A 20,037-nucleotide genomic window follows, 5' to 3' on the forward strand; every position below is an offset into this window, starting at 1 on the left:
AGGTTAATGTTAAACACTAGTCAGGTAACGTTTGTTATGAGTCAATGATAATAATAATAATGATAATGATAAAGATTATAATAATATAGTACCCTGGAAACTCTCCAACTTGAAGAATGGGTCCCTTTGAGGATGGCTACTATAGATCCAGGTACTTAGTGGACATGTATGCTTAAATTATACATTATGAGCCCTCACTAGTATGTTTGTCTTTTAAAAGTTACCCAGAGGGCACAATTAGCTCAAAGTAGCCAGGTCAGCCAAAAAAAATCCAAAACAAAACATAAACCCCCAAAACAACCAAGCATCTCCTTCAAAAATCTGGAGTACACTCTTCCACAAATAAACCCAGCATCAGCAGAGAGAATGGACGTTCATAAAGGTCATAAGAAGAGAGGAACATACATAGGGGATGGATGTGAGCAGTGTATTTGTTGGGGAACATGTACAGTCAAGGAACATGAAAAGGGGCAGCTCATGCCTCCAATGCTGAAGGACTCTGATGTCTTCACAATGCTCCTGCTGACCTTGGTTTCGTAGTATCTGCTGGATGCTGCCAGACACTGCTTGGCTGAGTTCTGTCAGAGGCAGCTCCAAAAATGCTGTTTGACTGTAGTGTCCATTGCTTTCAGCAATGGTAGGGCACTGCATGCTTCTTTAGAAGTGGCAGGACCCCTTATCTGGCTTCATGATCCAAGTAGGATACTATGCAAAAATGATGAACATTGCCTTCTCCCTCTGAGGAGCAGGAAGCATCAGGAAATCCTTTCTTTCTCAAAGATCCAGTCCCTAGAACTCTCAAACTCAGGAACTCCAGAACTTGGGGTTACCCATGAGACAATTCTCAAAGCTGATGCTGCTCTGGAAGACTTTTTTCCCTGTTAGGAGGCAAGATCCCAGGATCACACTGTCTAAGGAGACTAAAATACCCCTTTTCTACACAGGAAGTTGACATTCAGGAAGCAATCTTTGGATTCACTTTTCAGGCTGCATGTAAGCACATGTTTCCCGTGGCCATATGCTGCTACAAGTTGTCAGTGTTGCTTCTGGTTGGAAGAGGGGAGGAAGCCCTACTCCTCCCCCTTCCCCTTGCTATACTCTCGAATAGGTCTGAGGAAAAAGATGAACAATTCCTCAAGAGCTGAGTTCTAACAGGGTAGGACAAGACAAGTCCTAACTTACCTTTATAGGCTGTAATCTCATCATTCATTATACAATCACTAGGAATTCCCTGTGTCCCATCTGTTTTCATCAGTGGCCAATCATCAGGTTTATGGAGGAGCTTCTCCATTTTGATTAACAATGGTCTACACTCTACTATATTGTCAGATTATGTAGAAAATGTCTTTGACTCCATCCCATTTCCTTTGATTCACTTCCTTAATAGTAGTAGTAATAGACATTTAAATTCATAGCAAGGCAGCTAAGTGGCACAGTAGAGTGCCAAGTCTGCAGTTAGGAAAACATGAGTTCAAATCCAGCCTCAGACACTTACTAGCTGTGTGACCCTGGGCAAGCCACTTAATCCAGTTTGCCTCAGTTTCCTCATCTGTAAAATGCTAGAGAAGGAAATGGCAAACCACTCCAGATCATCACAGATGATCTTATTTGATCCTCTCAACACTGGGTGAGTTAAGTACCCTAAGGGATGGTTTTTTCCATTTTACACATGAGGAAACTCAGGCACAGAGATGTTAAATAACATGCTCACAGTCTCATAGCTTGTAAGTGCCAGAGATAGGATTTGAATGTCCATCTCCCCTGACTCCAAGGCAAGCATACATTCAACTCAACCACACTGTTGCTCTATGCCTACTACTGTCTGCAGTATAGATGCGCACTAGCACAAGGAACATTTGAAGAGTTGAACAAGACATTTTAGAGGCAAACTGAACCTTGGTTACTACATTGATTACTACAGCCGCTCTTGGATGGTTTTCTTTCCAGTTTGTCTGCGTTGGAGGGAGTCCCAACAGAATGAAGGCTTTTGCACTATTTATACACAAAGAGCTTGGACTTGAAGGAAGTGAGGAAGGCATACAAGACATTTGTGCCGGGACAGACAGATACTGCATGTACAAAACAGGCCCGGTGCTTTCCATCAGCGTAAGTACTAAATCACTGTGTCTGCATACCTCATAGAAGCTGTTGAAATCATCGTGGTGGTATAGAAGAATCTGGCTACTTGTAGTGAATGGATGGATAAATGAATGAAAAAATTTATTAAGCATATATTATGTGCTTGTGCATATGTAAGTACTGTACTAAGCCCTGAGGATACAAAGAGAAAAATTGAGAAATGCCTGCCCTCGGGAGCTTACCCTCTAACTGAGAGAGACAACATATGTAAGAAGGTTCAGCTGCAACGTGGTTGGAAGACCTAAAAAGACAAAAAGAGTTTATGTGTGAGGCAGATGGCAAGATCTGGGGGCAGTGCCTGGGCATCTGGAGGGTATAGCAGCAGAGAAGATAGAAAGACCCAGAGAACCTTAGTAATCATTGTCAGGGTTAAAGGTAAGGCTTAGTGGTCCTCCACCTTACTAGAAGAACAATTGTTGTTTATTCCCAGCTCATACAAGCAGCCACGTCTATTCTGCAGGGTAAAGGTGGGGAAGGGGTCTGGCCCATCACAACTGGGAAACAGGAAGTGAGCCAAAGACTGAACAGTTAATAACAGCTGGCATTTATATAGTGCTTTCTAAGTATTATCTTGTCCTCAAAACCACCCCATGAAGTAGGTTAGTATCCCCATTTTACAGTTGAGGAAACTGAGGCAGTCAAAGTTTAAGTGAGTTACCCAGGGTCACACAACTGACCTCAGACAGATATCTGAGGTCACATTTGAACTCGGGTCTTCTTGACTCCAGGCCTGGCTCTCTACCCATTTCACCACTTAGCTGCCTCAAATAGAGCAGGGATTCTGGGGTCCTACCTACTGGGATGGGTAAGCACTATAGGGGTTACTTTCCAATCAAGAAGAGGGGAATGCTTAAAGGCAGGCATATTTTTGTTTTTGTCTTTCACATTCTAGCCACTTCCTCCAGGAAAGCCTCAACTTTACTGGTCATTGGGAAAAGACTGCATGAACATTTACAAATGTGTGATTCTTAGCACCCTCTGCCCCCTTATTCACTCTAGTACTGTCCCTGTGGAATCAGAGAGGAGCCCAGACAGGAGTCAGTGCCATTTTGTATTTATATCTGTTTCATAGGATGAAAAACATATGGAGCGCTTTGTTCTACCCTGGTGGAGGGGTTACCCAACCCAGTGAGATCCCTGAGCTGTTCAGGGATGCATGACCTTCCAATTCAATCCCACAAAGTTGGCAAGTACAAATTCATCATTAGAAAGAAAGGGCAGGTCATACTGTTCAGTATTGCTTCAGGGCTGTTAACATATAAACTTTTCACATTAGAAATAACAAAAAGAACATCTACTTTCTTTTTCACTGGTAACTATTAACTGTCCCTGTTATACCCACATCACCTTTCAGCAACTCTCTCTCTCTCTCTCTTCAACACCTCTCTACCTCTGTTAATGTGGAAGTCTTAGTACACCAGGGAAATTTGCAGTTATTCCAAAATGCGACAGTTTAAAACTTTAATAAGCTCTACTGAAAATCTGCTAATGCATTTTCATGTGGTTCCTATAAATTACTTTCCTGCATTTAGAATATGTTAACAGCAGTAGACACACAGTGCCCTAAGATAAATGGAGAACAGAATTACAATTTTTATGAACTATACACAAAAAATCATCCCCTTCACCCCTCCCTTGGCTCTTTTTCTTTTTTTGCTATTGTCCACAGGGAAGCAGAATGTCATAAGGATGTGTAAGAATATGCCCCTAGCTTGGCCTAACAAACCTTGTCTCTACCTACGGGGCAAGGTCACAATGTAGCAGCAGGGGGCATCTAGCATCACTAGACCATGCAGCCTCAAAGGAAGAATGGCCTGAGGTGTGGCCGGAGGACCAGAGAAGGCTCATTGCAGCAGGGCTGTGACAATTCTGTGTAGCAGTTAAGTTAGAGATAACTCCCATGCCAGGAAATGATGACTGTCTTTGAAAACTAATCATAACTCTCTCCTCCAAGTAGCGGCCTGTATGGATCACTGTAACTGCCTTGGCAGTCTCTGGGCACAGTGATGGCTAGAGAGGAGAATAGCAGGGTAGGGAATGACAGTAAAGGGGAAGATGATGGGGAAGAAAAAGACAGATGAGCTTCCCACCTTAGAAGCGGGAATGCTGCCCACTTTGGGTTCAAAAGGAAGAGTGGAGGTAGAGAACTTTTCGTATTTCTATAGACTTGCTTCCCAAGCCCATGACTTTGCTTTGTTCAGGCAGTCTGAGTGTGTGAGCATAGTAAAATATAGCATTAATAAAATATATTTAAAACCACCAGAAGCAAGTCATAAAACTTCACCATGAAATAAAAACAGCCTAATCTCAGTGCCCCTTGAGAGAAGAATAGCTAAAACATGGTTCTAGCTCTGAGCTCAGTAACCTGGACCTTGGCTTCATCAGCACAGTGTAGGAATTCCAAATGGGGGGCCCTTCTTTGAAAATGTCTTCTCTTTAGCTATTCTCAGTAGAGATAACAGAAAACCTGTAACAAAAATGAATAAGCCCAGTTATCACTATGTCATCACTGGTAGCAGCAAATATTTATTGAGTAGCCAATGTGATTAGGACCTTGAGCCCGGAACTGGGGTTAAAAAAGGCATGAGATACAGGCCCTGCTCTCTAAGGGCTTCACACACACACACACACACACACACACACAATTTCTCAAATTCTTATGAGAGAAGCAATCTGCATCAAATGTGAGGAAGGGAAAGGGAATTGATTTAGCTCACCACAACAGACGAAAAATTGATTATTTCACAGAGTATGTTCTCTCATGATATAAAGGAAGATAAGAGTATCGATATTTGGAGATCCTGCTGAAAACAGATGGACTTTGTCTCCATTGGGTTTCCAAATTGAACTCATCTTCAATAGCCCTGACAGAAGCCACCCACCTACCAGGACAGACCGGCCCTCTTATCTTCTTTCCCAATATGCTCTCTTGTACAAAAAGTCTTTCTGCCCTCAAGTGGAACATATGGCTTCACTTACAAGTCTCTACTAAAGTCTCTGTGCAACACAGAATTCAGCAATCAGTTTAGCTTAGTCACTTCCAGTGCTTAGACTCATTTCCAGCAGTGGCTGGACAAATTTCCTGTAATAATAGCTGATATTTGTTTATTTAATGCTTTAAGGTTTGCAGAGCGCTTTACAGGTATTATCTCCTTTCATCTCTAAGACCACTCTGTGGTGTAGGTAAATTCAGTGATTGTGATTCCTTCTCACAGATGAGGAAACTGAGACTTAGAGAAGTAGAATGATTTGTCCATGGTCACCCAGGTAATAAGTGTTGGGAATAGGATTTGAAACCAGATCTCCCCCGATTCCAAACCCATCATTGTTTTCATTCCCTTGCCTGCACAGAACAGGTGAGTCAGTCTGCATCAAGTATCTCCCTCTCTATTCCATCTTCAATTCAGCCGTCAGGGTGAGTTTTCTTAGAGCAAAGGATTGACCATATCACTCCACTACACGATAAACTTCAATGGCTCTTTATTGCCTCCAGATTCAAATACAAAATCCTCTGTTTAACATTCAAAGCCCTTCATAACCTAGTCCATTTCCAGTGTTGGTACACCTCTCTCCCCACTACCTACTCTTTGATACATTGACACTGGCCTCATTGCTGTTCCATGAATAAGACACTCCATATCTAGTCTCCAGGCATTTTCTCTGACTGCCCCCCTTACTTGGAGTGCTCTGATTCCCATCTCTGCCTACTGATATATTTGGCTTCCTTTATATCCCAACTAAAATTCCATATTATATAGACTTTCCCAAGCTTTATTTTTTAAAATAAATTTATTTTTTATTTTTAGTTTATAACACTCAGTTCCACAAGTTTTGGGGTTCCAAATTTTCTCTCCCTCCCTCTCTCCCCCAACTCCCCAATATGGCATGTAATTCAATGTAGGTTCTACATATACCTTCACTTTGAACTTATTTATATAATAGTCCAGTTGTAAAGAAGAATTATAAGCAACAGAATGAATCATGAGAAAGAAGAAATGAAACCAAAAAGAAGGAAAAAAAAGAGAGCAAATAGTTTGCCCCAATCTGCATTCAGACTCCGTAATTCTTTCTCTGGATGTGCATAGCTTTTCCATCATGGGTCTTTTGGAGCTGTCTTTGAACCTTGCATTGATGAGAGGAACTAAGTCTATCAAAACTAGTCCTTACAGATACCGTGTGTCTGTAATCTTGTATAATGATCTCCTGGTTCTGCTCCCCTCATTCAGCATCAGTTCATATAACTCATTCCAGGTTATAATGAAGCCTGTCTGCTCTCCATTTTTTATAGCACAATAGTATTCCATTACATTCATATACCACAATTTATTTATCCATTCCCCAATTGATGGGCATCGCCTTGATTTCCAATTCTTTGCCACCTCAAAAAGAGCTGCTATAAATATTTTTGTACATACTTGTCCATTTCCCACTTGTATGATCTCTTTGGGATCTAGCCCTAGAAGTGGTATTGCTGGGTCAAAGAGTATGCACATTTTTATAGCCCTTTGGGCATAGTTCCAAATTGCTCTCCAGAATGGCTGAATCAGTTCACAACTCCACCAACAATGTAACAATGTTCAAATTTTCCCACATCCTCTACAGCATTTATCATTTTCCTGTTTTGTCATGTTAGCCAATCTGACAGGGGAGATGTGGTACCTAAGACTTATTTTGATTTGCATTTCTCTAATCAATAGTGATTTAGAGCATTTTTTCATTTGACTATAGATATCTTTAATTTCTTCCTCTGAAAATTTCCTGTTTATATCCTTTGACCATTTCTCAATTGGGGAATGACTTGTATTCCTATAGGTTTGGCTCAGTTCCCCATATATTTTAGATATGAGGCCTTTATTAGAGACACTGGTTATAAAGATTCTTTCCCAATTTTCTGCTTCCCTCCTAATCTCTGTTGCATTGGCTTTGTCTGTACAAAAATTTTTCAATTTAATATAATCAAAATTTTCCATTTTGCATTTTGTAATACTCTCTATCTCTTATCGTGTAGTGAATTCTTCCCTTCTCCATAAATCTGACAGGTAAACTATTCTTTGCTTTCCCAAATTGCTTATAGTATCAGCCTTCATTCCTAGATCATGAACCCATTTTAACTTTATTTTGGTATACAGTGTAAGATATTGGTCCATGCCCAGTTCCTGCCATACTGTTTTCCAATTTTCCCAGCAGTTTTTGTGAAATAGTGAATTCTTTTTTTCTATAAAACTTACAGAATTTTTATTAGATATTTATTAATTCATAGGCAATTTGAACAAAAATAGAAATATGAGATGAATTTTGGTAATGAGACTGAAGAATACTTTTTCTTTTCTTTTCTTCCAAATTTTATTATTTATTTAATATTTTAGTTTTCAACATTGATTTCCACAAGATTTTGAGTTACAAATTTTTTTCCCCATTTCTACTCTCCCCCACTCCAAGATGGCATATATTCTGTTTGCCCCCTTCCCCAGTCAGCCCTCCCTTCTGTCACCCCACTCCCCCCCATCCCCTTTTCCCTTACTTTCTCATAGCACAGGATAGATTTCTATGCCCCATTCCCTTTATATCTTATTTCTCGGTTGCATGCAAAAACAACTTTTTCTTATGAGCATCTGATTTTAAAACTTTGAGTTCCAAATTCTCTTTCCTCTTCCCTTCCTATCCATCCTCCCTAAGAAGGTAAGCGATTCAACATAGGCCACACATGTATCATTATGTAAAACACTTCTGAAATACTCATGTTGTGAAAGGCTAACTACATTTCCCTCCACCCTATCCTGTCTCCCTTTGTTCAATTTTCTCCTTTGATTCTGTCCCTTTTCAAAAGTGTTTGCTTTTGATTACCTCCTCCCCCTATCTGTCCTCCCTTCTATCATCCCCCCTTTTTTATCCCCTTCCCCCTACTTTACTGTGGGTTAAGATACCCCATTGAGTGTGTATGTTATTCCCTCCTCAAGTCAAATCCAATGAGAGCAAGATTCACTCATTCCACCTCACCTGCCCCCTCTTCCCTTCCAACAGAACTGCTTTTTCTTGCCACTTTCATGTGAGATAATTTACCCCATTCTATCTCTCCCTTTCTCCTTCTCTCAATATGTTCCTCTCTCATCCCTTAATTTAATGTTTTTTTAAATATCATCCCTTCATATTCAACTCACCCTGTGCCCTCTGTCTATATATATGTATATTCCCTTCAACTACCCTAATACTGAGAAAAGTCTCATGAATTACACATATCATCTTTCCATGTAGGAATGTAAACAAAACAGTTCAACTTTGGTAAGTCCCTTATGATTTCTCTTTCTTGTTTACCTTTTCATGCTTCTCTTGATTCTTGTGTTTGAAAGTCAAATTTTCTATTCAGCTCTGGTCTTTTCACTGAGAAAGTTTGAAAGTCCTCTATTTTATTGAAAATCCATATTTTGCCTTGGAGCATGATACTCAGTTTTGCTGGGTAGGTGATTCTTGGTTTTAATCCTGGCTCCATTGACCTCTGGAATATCATATTCCAAGCCCTTTGATCCCTTAGTGTAGAAGTTGCTAGATCTTGTGTTATCCTGATTGTGTTTTCACAATACTCAAATTATTTCTTTCTGTCTGCTTGCAGTATTTTCTCCTTGATCTGGGAGCTCTGGAATTTGGTGACAGTATTCCTAGGAGTTTTCTTTTTAGGATCTTTTTCAAGAGGCAATCGGTGAATTCTTTCAATTTCTATTTTACCCTCTGCTTCTAGAATATCATGTCTAGGCTTTTTTGTTTTGATCATGGCTTTCAGGTAGTCCAATAATTTTTAAATATCTCTCCTGGATCTATTCTCCAGGTCAGCAGTTTTTCCAATGAGATATTTCACATTGTTTTCCATTTTTTCATTCCTTTGGTTCTGTTTTATAATATCTTGATTTCTCCTAAAGTCACTAGCTTCCACTTGCTCCAATCTAATTTTTAAGGTAGTATTTTCTTCAGTGGTCTTTTGGATCTTCTTTTCCATTTGGCTAATTCTGCCTTTCAAGGCATTCTTCTCCTCATTGGCTTTTTGGAGCTCTTTTGCCATTTGGGTTAGTCTATATTTTAAGGTGTTATTTTCTTCAGTATTTTTTTGGGTCTCCTTTAGCAAGTCATTGACTTGTTTTTCATGGTTTTCTCACATCTCTCTCATTTCTCTTCCCAATTTTTCCTCTACTTCTCTTACTTGCTCTTCCAAATCCTTTTTGAGCTCATCCATGGCCTGAGACCAATTCATATTTTTCTTGGAGGCTTTTGATGTAGGATCTTCGATTTTGTTGACTTCTTCTGGCTGTATGTTTTGATCTTTTGTCACCAAAAAGATTCTAGAGTCTGAGACTGAATCTGCATCCTTTTTTGCTGCCTGGCCATATTCTCAGCCAACTACTTGACCTCTGAGCTTATTGTCAGGATATGACTGCTGTTTTCAGAGCTACTTCTACTCCACTATCACTGCAAGCTCTGCCACAGCGGCACTCCTCCTCCCCCAAGAACTGCCAACCAGGGTTGCGACCCAGATCCAAGCACGGCAAAGCAAGCCCTGTACTCCCGCTCTGGTCTGCCACTTCATTCCTCCCACCGTGTGAGCCAGGGACTCTGGAAGCAGTTGATGCTGGAGCTCTGGAAGCAGCCGCAGGAGCCACAACACCTCTGCCACCCCCAGGGCTGGGGCCAGACCGCTTTCTAACCTGATCTAGCAGTTTTCCCACTAACCTGTTCTGTGGTCTTTGGCATTTGTGGGTTGAGAAGTCTGGTAACTGCTGCAGCTCAATGATTCATGGCCCTAAGGCCTGCTCTGGGCCGACTCCCAGTTTGGTCTGTCCCTGCGTGGCCCAGGCTGGGCTGCGCTCCACTCCCAGCACCATGTCATAGACCCTTCCCAGCGACCATCTAGGCTGTCCTGGGCTGGACACCTGCTTCCCTCTGCTGTTTCATGGGTTCTGCAGCTCTAGAATTTGTTCAGAGCCATTTTTTACAGGTGTTTGGAGAGATTTGGGGGAGAGCTTAAGCAAGTCCCTAGTTTCCAGCTGCCATCTCGGCTCTGCCCAAAATAGTGAATTCTTAACCCAGAAGCTGGATTCTTTGGTTTTATCAAAGAGTAGATTGCTATAGTCATTGCCTACTGCGTCTTGTATACCTAACCTATTCCACTGATCCACCACTGTGTTTCTTAGCCAGTACCAAGTAGTTTTGATGACTGCTGCTTTATAATACAGTTTAATATCTGGTATGGCTAGGCCACCTTCCCTAGCATTTCTTTTCATCCATTCCCTTGATATTCTAGACCTTTTGTTCCCAACCTTTCTTAATTCTAGGGCCTTCCCTCTTTTGTTTATTTTCTATTTATTCTGTATATATCTTGTTTGTATGTATTTCTTTGCTTGTTGACTTCCCCATTAGATTCTAAGTTCCTTGAGGGTAGAGACTGTCTTTTGACTCTCTTTGAATCCCAAACCCTCAGTACAGTGCCTGGCACATAGTAGGCACCTGATAAATGTCTATTGACTGAAAGTGTTCAAAACTCTACACCATCCCCATTCTCTGTGTTATGGTTCATAACAACTTTCTCTTGCCTGTGATTCTAGTATATATTGCAAAATATAAATTGTGTTTACAACCTGTTTGTCAGTGTTTTTTCTTTTTTATGCAGATTTCATTCAATTTTTTCAATTACCATGCATTTATGTTCCCTCCCTCCCACCTCCACGCAGGTTGAAAAAAAAATTAAGAAAAACAAAACTCTTGTCACAAATATGCTTAATCAAGCAAAACAAATTCCCATATTGGCCATGTCCAAAACTGCATGTCTCATGTTGTTTCTTCAGTCCCTTACCTCGTCATCAAGAGGTGAGCAGCATGTTTTATAATCTGTCCTCTGGAATTGTTGTTGGTCATTGCATTGATCAGAGGTCTTAAGTCTTTCAAAGTTGTTTGTCTTTATAATGTTGTTGTTATTATATAAATTGGTCTCCTGGTTTTGCTCACTTCACTATGCAGCAGTTCACATATGTCTTCCCAGGTTTCTCTGAAACTGTCCCTTTCATTATTTCCTATGATGTAATAGTATTTGGTCATATTCATATACCATAATTTGTTCAGTCACTCCCCAACTGATGGTATCCCCTTAGTTTTCAGTTTCCCCCCATAAAAATGGTTGCTATAAATATAGTTGTATGTGAATCCTTTTCCTCTTTCTTTGGTCTCTCAGGCATCTATCATCTATCTATATATACACATATAAATACATGCACACATGCATACACACGTATACACAAACACATATAAATATATCTATCTATCTATATCTATCTATTGGCCTCATAGAGCTATCCCTCAATCAAATGATGTCACAATTAAATGACTTTTGGAGTATAGTTCCAAACTGCTTTCCAAGAGGGCTCTACCAATTCAGAGACCCACTAACAGGGCATTAATGTATTTGTTTCCCCAAAGCTCCTATAAAATTTGCCATTTAACTTTTTTGTCATCTTTGCCAAAGATGGGGTGAAACTTTAGAATTGCTTTAATTGGTTTTTTCTCTATCAGTGATTTGGAGCATTCTTTCAGATGCCTATTTCTAGATTCTTGGCTCATTCTTACCCAACCTCCCCCCTTTCCCCACTCATCATACACATAGAAATAGCAGTGAGTGAACTCAGGCACGAAAACATAAGAACAACAAAAGGAATCGCAAATTCCAGTTAACACAATAGAGAAAGTTGAGTGACATGGCAGCCACAAACAGGCACGTTTTCTCAAAATCAAATTAAACATGAAAAATGCTCTTTGGAAAAGTTTCCTCATAAGACGCCTGGTGGGGAATAAAGGAATTATGTCTCCCTGACAATCCTGGAGACCATATAGTGTCTTTTTTCTGTTACTGCCTAGGAGGGCAGAACCCACTTAAATGGAGATAGAAATCTTCCTTTCAGATCCTCCCAGATGTGCCCATCCATCAGGCAATCATGGGGATATGAGTTAGAGATGACTTAAATCTTCCCCAGCCTTGCCAAGTCCTTAATGATTATATAAATTCATCTGTGCACTGTTAACTTGTAAAGAAGGAATAAAATATATCTTGTGCATCTATCAGTTTCAAAGAAATATGATGACTTCTTTTCTTCTTGACAGCACGGCATGGGCATTCCTTCCATTTCAATTATGTTGCACGAGCTCATCAAACTACTTCACCATGCAAAGTGCTATGATGTGACAATCATCCGCATTGGCACTTCGGGGGGCATAGGTAAGGTACTCAGTTGTCTATGATGAAAGCAAGAGGAATAAAAAATTGGTATTAAAATATAGTGCATTTGCCATACCAATCAGACTACCAAAAATACAGCACATTCACCCACAAGCCAAAAGAAAGTAGGAGAGTCCAACAATCCAACAAGTTAGGCAGGGATCTTGGATGAAACCTAACAGCGCATACCTCTTCTTACAAGTCAGTCAACAAGCAATTATTAAGCACCTTTTATGTGTCAGACACTAGACAAAGCACTGAGGTTACAAAGAAAGACGAAAGACAGTTTCTGACTTCAAAGAGTTCACGTTCTAAAAGAAGAGAGAACATGCAAACAACGACATATGTACAAACAAATATATGCAGGAAATATCACACAAGGAAGGCACTAGAATTAAGGGGAATCAGGAAAAGCTTAATATAGAAGGTGAAATTTTAGCTAAGCCTTGAAAGAAGCCAAGGAATTCAGGAGGCAGAGAAGAGGTGAGAGAATGTTCCAGTCACGAGAGACAGTCAGTGGAAATGCATGCAATCAGGAGATAATGTCTTATGCAAGAACATCATTATACCAGTGTCACTAGGTCATAGAAAAGGTGAAGGGGAGCAAAGTATTAGAATGATAGAAGGAGACCAGGTTAAGAGAATCTTTAAAAGCAAACAGAAGGTTTTCTATTTGATATTGGAAGTCGTTGTTCAGTCACTTTTCCAGTCATGTCCAACTCTTCATGGCCCTGTTTGGCATTTTCTTGGCAATGATATCGAAGTGATTTGTCACTTACTTCTCTAGCTCATTTTACAGATGAAGAAACTGAGGCAAACAGGATTAAGTTACTTGCCTGGGGTCACACAGCTAGAAATTGTCTGAGGCCAGATTTGAACTGGTTCTAAGAGCTGCCTGATCTTGGAAGTAATAGAGAGCAATTGGGAGTTTATTGAAAAGCAGGGTGAAGTGGTCAGACCTGCACTTTAAGGAGATCACTGGTAGCTGAGTGGAGGCTAGATTGAACTGGGGAAAGATTTGAGGCAAAGGGACCAAGAACTTGATTTTCTTTGGTTTGCATGGGAAGCTGTTTTTGGGGGGAGCTAAGCAAACATGCTGCCATAGTTATACACTCAGCCCCATATTACTACATGGGAAGAGTTAGACTGACAACAACTCTTTCTGTTGGTGTGTTCTGTTGTGCTAAGCTTAGGCAAGAGCTCTGACTTTATTGGTGTAGGGCTCTCTGCTAACACAGACTGGCAACTAACTCATCTGCAACTTGGAGTCTTCCAAGTTTTCTGAAGGCTCTCAGAGCTTGGAACCCTCCCATGGTCATATAGTTAGCATGTGTCAGAAGCAGAATTTCACCCTTGGCTTTCCATACTTCTGTTCACTACCTCATATTGCCTCTTAACTCATTTATATATCAATTTTTAATAATAAAGGGATTTCCTTTTATTATCCTTTTTATTCCTCCCAATAAACCTGTGAGGTATATGGGAATAGTAAGATAGTAGATGATGCCCTTGGACCCACATATGTTTGGGGTGCTGGAGAAAACTTTAAAGGTTCCACAGGGCCAAGACTGGGGTTTGCCGAGCCAGCTAGCCATAAAAACACAATACAGAGGCAGGGGGTGGGGCAATAGAATAACAAAATATCAGTATTGGAAGGGTGACCGCAGAGGCATATACTCCATCCCACACCTGAACAGAATCACCATGGAAAGGGGACTCACCTTGAAGTTGGGATGAGTTGGATGTGAATCCCAGCTCTGATACTTCCATAGGAAGGTGGCCATCAGTGATTCATTGAATCTCTTAAAGCCCAGGTTTTTTAAAATGTCAAATCGGGATAGCAATAATTATAATAACTTGTGAGCAGGGATGGGTTTTTTGCCCTTTTTTTTTTATTTCCAGCACTGTGCATGGTCCTTAGCCCACAGTAAGCACTTGTAAATGCTTATTGACTGACTGACTGACCCTGAGCTTGACACTCAGTTTCTTCAGTGTAATGTTCTCTTAGGCTGTAGTAAATAAGGTAGAGTCACCAGAAATTATGGTGATTCCTCCACTCACATCTGGAGTGCTGAGTTCATTCTAGACACCCCATTTTACGAAGGACATAAGACAACTTGACGCATACCCAGAAATGGGGAAAGGATCAGTTGAAGTTACTTGTTTATCCTGGAGAAGAAAAGACATAGCAAGGATGTGTTAGTAGTTTTCAAGTACCAAAAGGGCTCTCATGTGGAAAAGGAATTAGATTGGATATAAAAAGTGGTCTCTTAGGATTGTTTTGTTGCAATCATTTCTTTTTCATTTTATTTTCACATTATAGGGATTGAACCTGGGTCTGTTGTTATAACAGACACAGCCGTAGACTCCTTCTTTAAGCCCCAGTTTGAGCAGATAATCTTGGACACTGTGGTTACTCGAAGTACAGAGCTGGACAAGGAATTGGCAGAAGAATTACTCAATTGTAGCAAAGAAATTCCAGACTTCCCGACACTCATTGGGCATACAATGTGTACCTATGATTTCTATGAAGGTAAGGACAACTTAAAAACAGTTGGGTCTCTACAGAAAATTGTTGGTATCTCTTTGGTATTTAAGCTCACAAATTATATGAAAACACCCACTTCAGGGAATTAATAATAGAAGATTAAAAGGAAATTGAAACAGCCTTTTCTAGTTACTAAAGCATAAGACCACAAGGACATAATAACCAGCAGAGAAACCCACATAATGAATTTATATTCAGGGTTGGGTTTAATCCTCCAAGAACAAATTGAATACTAAAATGCAATTAGGGAAGTTAACAAAATTGTGTCTCTTTTGATGTCATTAATTTTTAAATCAGTGATTCAGGAGAAAGGAAAACATAATCATTCCCTGCTTTTGCTATTCACCTGAACCTAAAAGGATAAGCAGAGGACAGAAGGAACCAGTGGGTATTGGAAAACATAAAGAAAGACACATGGGAGCCCCAAAGGGATGGAACTGCCTCAAAATGTTTCCACCTTAGTATTGCACAGATGGCTAAGGTGGGGGTGGGGAACCCGAGGAAAGACTCAGGAGTCACATGAGGGTGTACAGTCTAACTCAGTAATAATCTGCTTCTTTAGCTGTATCACCCCCAGGATGTAAGCAATACCTGTGGGGCATTGGCACACTCAAGGAAAAGGAGGAAAAAGGGAGAGATGTGAGGAAAATAAGAATAAGCAAAAAGGAAAAGCAAAAGAGGAAACAGAAGCGGGAGAGAGGGAAAGATGCAAAGAGAGAAAAGCTTGAGATTGAAACTGCCCAGGTTCTCCTATTGCTGTACCTCCGTCCTTGTTTCCTTCACTGCTGGCTCCTCTCCTATTTCTCTATGTCTCTGTCTCTGTCTGTATATATCTCTTTCTGTGTATGTCTCTGTCTTTGTCTTTTTATCTCCCTTTCTGTCTCTCTTTCTCTGCTCTATCCGTATATATCTCTGTCTCTGCTTCTGCCTCTATATATCTCCTTCTATCTCTTTTTCTGTCTCTTCATCTTTCTGTCTCTCACTGAGCCTCTGTCTCTCTGTGTCTGTATATCTTTCTGTCTCTCATATATATTTACATATGTACACACATATATAAGTGTACTGATATATTGTCTTTCGGCAACTAATCCACTCCTGTGGCTTGAATTTCCTCATTCATAGCATCTGTGCCTCTAGTGTTTACATGTTATTGGGATGATGAGTCCAATTCATTCATTTTAGCTTTGGCCCCTCATTTTCATCTCCTTGTGGGACAGTTTCACTGTCATGAGTAGTCAACACTTCTAACTCAACATATCTTTAAGTGATCTTGTTATCTTCTTCCCCAAATCCAGTCTTCCTCCCAACTTCTTCATTTCTCTTAATACTGTTCTCCTAGTTACCAGGGCTAGAAACTCCTGTCATTTTCTGTCTCACTCATACCACTCCCTCCCACCCAATTATTCACCAGCTCCTATCCATCTTATTTCTATAATATCTCTTACATCGATTCTCTCCTTTCCATTTCCGTCCCACCATCCTAAGTCAGGCCTTATTACTTCTCACCTCAACAATTAAAATAGCCTCCTAAATGGTATCACCACCTCTAGCCTCCTCCCCTCCAATTGAATTACAAACTAATGCCAGATTAATTTTCCACATGTACAATTGTCTATAGTACTCCCAGATCAAAAGTTTTCCTTGCCTCCTCATTATGTTCTGAATGAAATACAAATTAATTTATATTTATAATTATTTGTATTTGTAAATTAATAACAATATCTGTCATTTACATGATGCTTTAAGATTTAAAAAGGTTGAATATGATTGCGTAGGGCAGTTAGGTGGCATAGTAGGTAGACCACCCGCCCTGGTAGGGTGCCGGCCCTGGAGTCAGGAAGACCTGAGTTGAACTCCAGCCTCAGAGTCTTATTAGCTGCTTGACCCTAGGCAAGTCACTTAACCTCTATTTGCCTTAATCCACTGGAGAAGGAAATGGCAAACCACTCCAGTATCTTTGGCAAGAAAACCCCATGGATGGTGTGGTCCACAAGTCACAAAGATCTGACAAAACTGAGTGGCTAAACAACAGTCCAATGGCTATCCCCTTTTTACAGATGAAGGAAAAGACTCTGAGGAAGTTAACGGACTTGCCTATGGTCACACAGCTACTAAGTGATGGAAACAGGACTGGAACTCAAATCTTCTAACTCCAGGTCCAGTGGTTTTTCCTGCATTAAAACATATAGCCTCTCTAGTGTGATGTCTTCTCTTTCCTTCTCTATTAGTTAATAGCCTATCCATCATTCAATTCATTCACCTCCAAAGTCACCTCCTCCATAAAGCTTTGTTTGAGCCTGCCCACTTAAAGTGAGCCCTTCCTCTTTGATCCTCGTGCCATTTGGCAGTGGGTCACCAGAAGAAGTATGGTGTAGTGATAGCAGCACTGGTGCTGGGAAACCTGATTTCAATCCTACCTCTGGCTGTGATATCCTGGGCAAATCATTTTACCTTTCAGAGTCTCAGAAAACTCAGAATATAGCAGTTTCTGATCTACATTGGTAAAGGGAGTTTCTTCACGATTCTCTATACCAATAAAATCACAGATCCAGACCAATAAAAAAAGAAAATAACTTAGTTTCTCTTTCTGCCCCTACCTTCTCTCCTCTGCCCCGACTAAACTACAGTTGTTAAGTTGTTTTGTTTTTTTTTTAAATCGTGGACCATGCTTTCTTAGTTTTCTATCTTCTCAGAATTTAGCTTCATAGATGTATAATAAATGTTCATCAAATTTAATGAAAATTGCATCAACAAAGTAAAAACTGAGGATACAGATGAATCTAGTGATTTAAATGACTTGTAGAAACAATTTCAGGCTATAGACACCTATGAACCACTCTAAACACGTCTGTGAACTCTACAAGACCGTCAGTCAAAGGTTCTCCCTTCCCTTTAAGGACAAGGACGTCTGGATGGAGCATTGTGTTCTTTTTCCAATGAAAAAAAGCTTGATTACTTACAAAGAGCTTATAAAGCTGGCATCAGGAATATCGAAATGGAGTCAACTGTGTTTGCAGCCATGTGTGGTCTTTGTGGGCTAAAAGGTAAGATTTTCTTGAGAATTAGGAGTCAACTTCTGCTTTCTTTAATTTGCATCTAGAACTGGGAAGAAGTGTGACATTAGACCCTGAGGAGATATGAAATCCCACACTTACTCCTCAATTAATCAACAAACATTTATTAAATATCTACTGTGTGCAAGACATTGTTCTAGACTTTGGGGGAACAAAGACCAAAACGTCAAAGACAGTCCAGTGACTTCAAGGGACACCTATCCTGTCATCCTTGCAATCTGCTTTCTATCCCCATCATTCTACTAAGGCAAATCTTTTTAAGGTCACTTATCCTAAATAAGAGGCAAAGTGGTACAGCACAAAGAGTATGGGATTTAGAGTCAGTGGGCCTTCGTTCAAATCTCAGCTCAGCTGCTTATTATCTGTATGACCTCTCTCTCTCTCTGTCTCTCTCTCTCTCTCTCTCTCTCTCTCTCTCCCCCCTTCCCTCTACCTTTCTCTCTCTGTCTCTGTTTCTCTTCTCTTTGCAGTCTTCTCTGTGGCCTCCCCCTCCTTCCTTCTTATCTTAAATATGGTTGTTCCCCCATGGTTCTGTCCCTGGTTCTCTTCCATTCTCTCTGCTCTCTCAACTGTGTCCACAGCTCCAATTATTACCTCCATGTAGATGACTCCAAAATCTGTGTCTTTTCCTCCTGATCTTCCTTCAAGACTGCTGGGCCATATGTTCAACTTCCTGCTGGATGCCTTTCCCAGAGTTTATCAATGGTATCCAACTCATAACGTGTCCAAAATTGAACTCACATTCTCGCTAAAACATATCTGATATTCCAACTTTCCTGTTTCTGTTGATGGTGCTACAGTCCTCTTAGCCTACCTACCATGTAATCTCTTAGTCTTCTTTCATTCTTCAATCTCCTTCACTCCATACATCCAATTTATTGCCAGTTTTTGTTGATTCTACCGCTATAATATTTCTTCTATCCATTCCTTTATTTCCATATGTATGGCAACTAATTTAATTCAGGCTTGCATTTTTTTCTTACCTGAAATTATTTAATATATTCCCTAAGTGGTCTTTTGGCCTCCAGTCTCTCCCTTCTCCATTATGTCTCCAACCACCAGATGGCACTGTTAACGACTATGCTAAGTCCTGGTCAACAAGAAGGTTCAGGATCTGAGAAAGTTCAACTTGGCAGTGTCACAATCCCCTCCTCATCTTCATGAAGACAGAATATGAGGAAGTACTGGCTTCTGTATGTATTTTAGAGAAGAGACAATTGTTTATGTTCTAGCTCTGCCACTCTCTGGGTTATTGTGCTGTCTTGCTAGCTTAAGGAATGTATTTAATGTGGATTTATCCAATGAAAAGAAGCTCTGACACTCCACCTCTTCCCAGATCCTCCTCTATTTAACTGAGCCCTAGTCATGCAAACTGGGCATAATGGAGTCAGCTCCTCACAAGAACAAATAGGCATGCTTGCTAAGCATAACTGTATCCTTTATCTCCTCCCAATTACATATCCTTCACATCACTGTTCGCTTATCTTCCTAACCACTCCCCATGGTATCACTACTCTACTATGGGAAAAAAACAAAACAAACAAGCGAAAAACCCAACTTTCAATGGCTTCCAACTAACTAATGGATAAAGTGTAAATTCCAGATTGTGGTGTTCAAGGCCCTCCACATTCTGGCTCCCAATCTTATGCTAATTTCTTTCTTATACTCTATATTCCAAGCAAATAGACTATTTTCTTTCCCTGCATCGCATTTTTTTCCTCTCTCATTTCCATGCCTTTGCCCATGCCATCATTTATGTCTGAAATGGGCTTTGCCCTTCTTCTTTGAACTCTCTCTCTTTTGATTCAAGGACCAACTCAAATAGTACTTATTCCATGATGATTGCCCTGGCACTTGCAGGTGAAAAAAAATTCTCCCTCCACATAAATTGTATAATTTATTTCTTATTGTAGTTTGCTTGGACTTAGTTATTTGTGCACAAATTTTTTCACATTTGATTGTGAACTCTTTAAGAGCAGAAGTGAAATTGTCTATATCTCCAGTGCTTAGCTCAGCTCCTTGTATAC

General features: G+C 40.3%; 1 protein-coding gene across 2 annotated transcripts in view; it reads left to right on the forward strand.

The window, feature by feature from the left end:
• UPP2 (uridine phosphorylase 2) overlaps positions 1–20,037 on the forward strand; it is a 52,489-nt gene that overhangs the window by 18,267 nt on the left and 14,185 nt on the right. The window contains exons 3-7 of one of the 2 annotated variants that reach the window (XR_005009584.1): positions 1,948–2,106; positions 12,274–12,388; positions 14,712–14,921; positions 17,834–17,980; positions 19,073–19,203. Coding sequence is in view for 1 of the 2 variants with exons in the window: in XM_036745084.1 (XP_036600979.1) it covers positions 1,948–2,106; positions 12,274–12,388; positions 14,712–14,921; positions 17,834–17,980 (631 nt within the window). In the remaining variant the exon portion in view is untranslated. The remainder of the gene's footprint in view (positions 1–1,947; positions 2,107–12,273; positions 12,389–14,711; positions 14,922–17,833; positions 17,981–19,072; positions 19,204–20,037) is intronic. The other variant, XM_036745084.1, reaches the window with a different exon arrangement.

Source organism: Trichosurus vulpecula, chromosome 2 (genome assembly GCF_011100635.1).
Source record: "Trichosurus vulpecula isolate mTriVul1 chromosome 2, mTriVul1.pri, whole genome shotgun sequence".
Taxonomy (NCBI): domain Eukaryota; kingdom Metazoa; phylum Chordata; class Mammalia; order Diprotodontia; family Phalangeridae; genus Trichosurus; species Trichosurus vulpecula.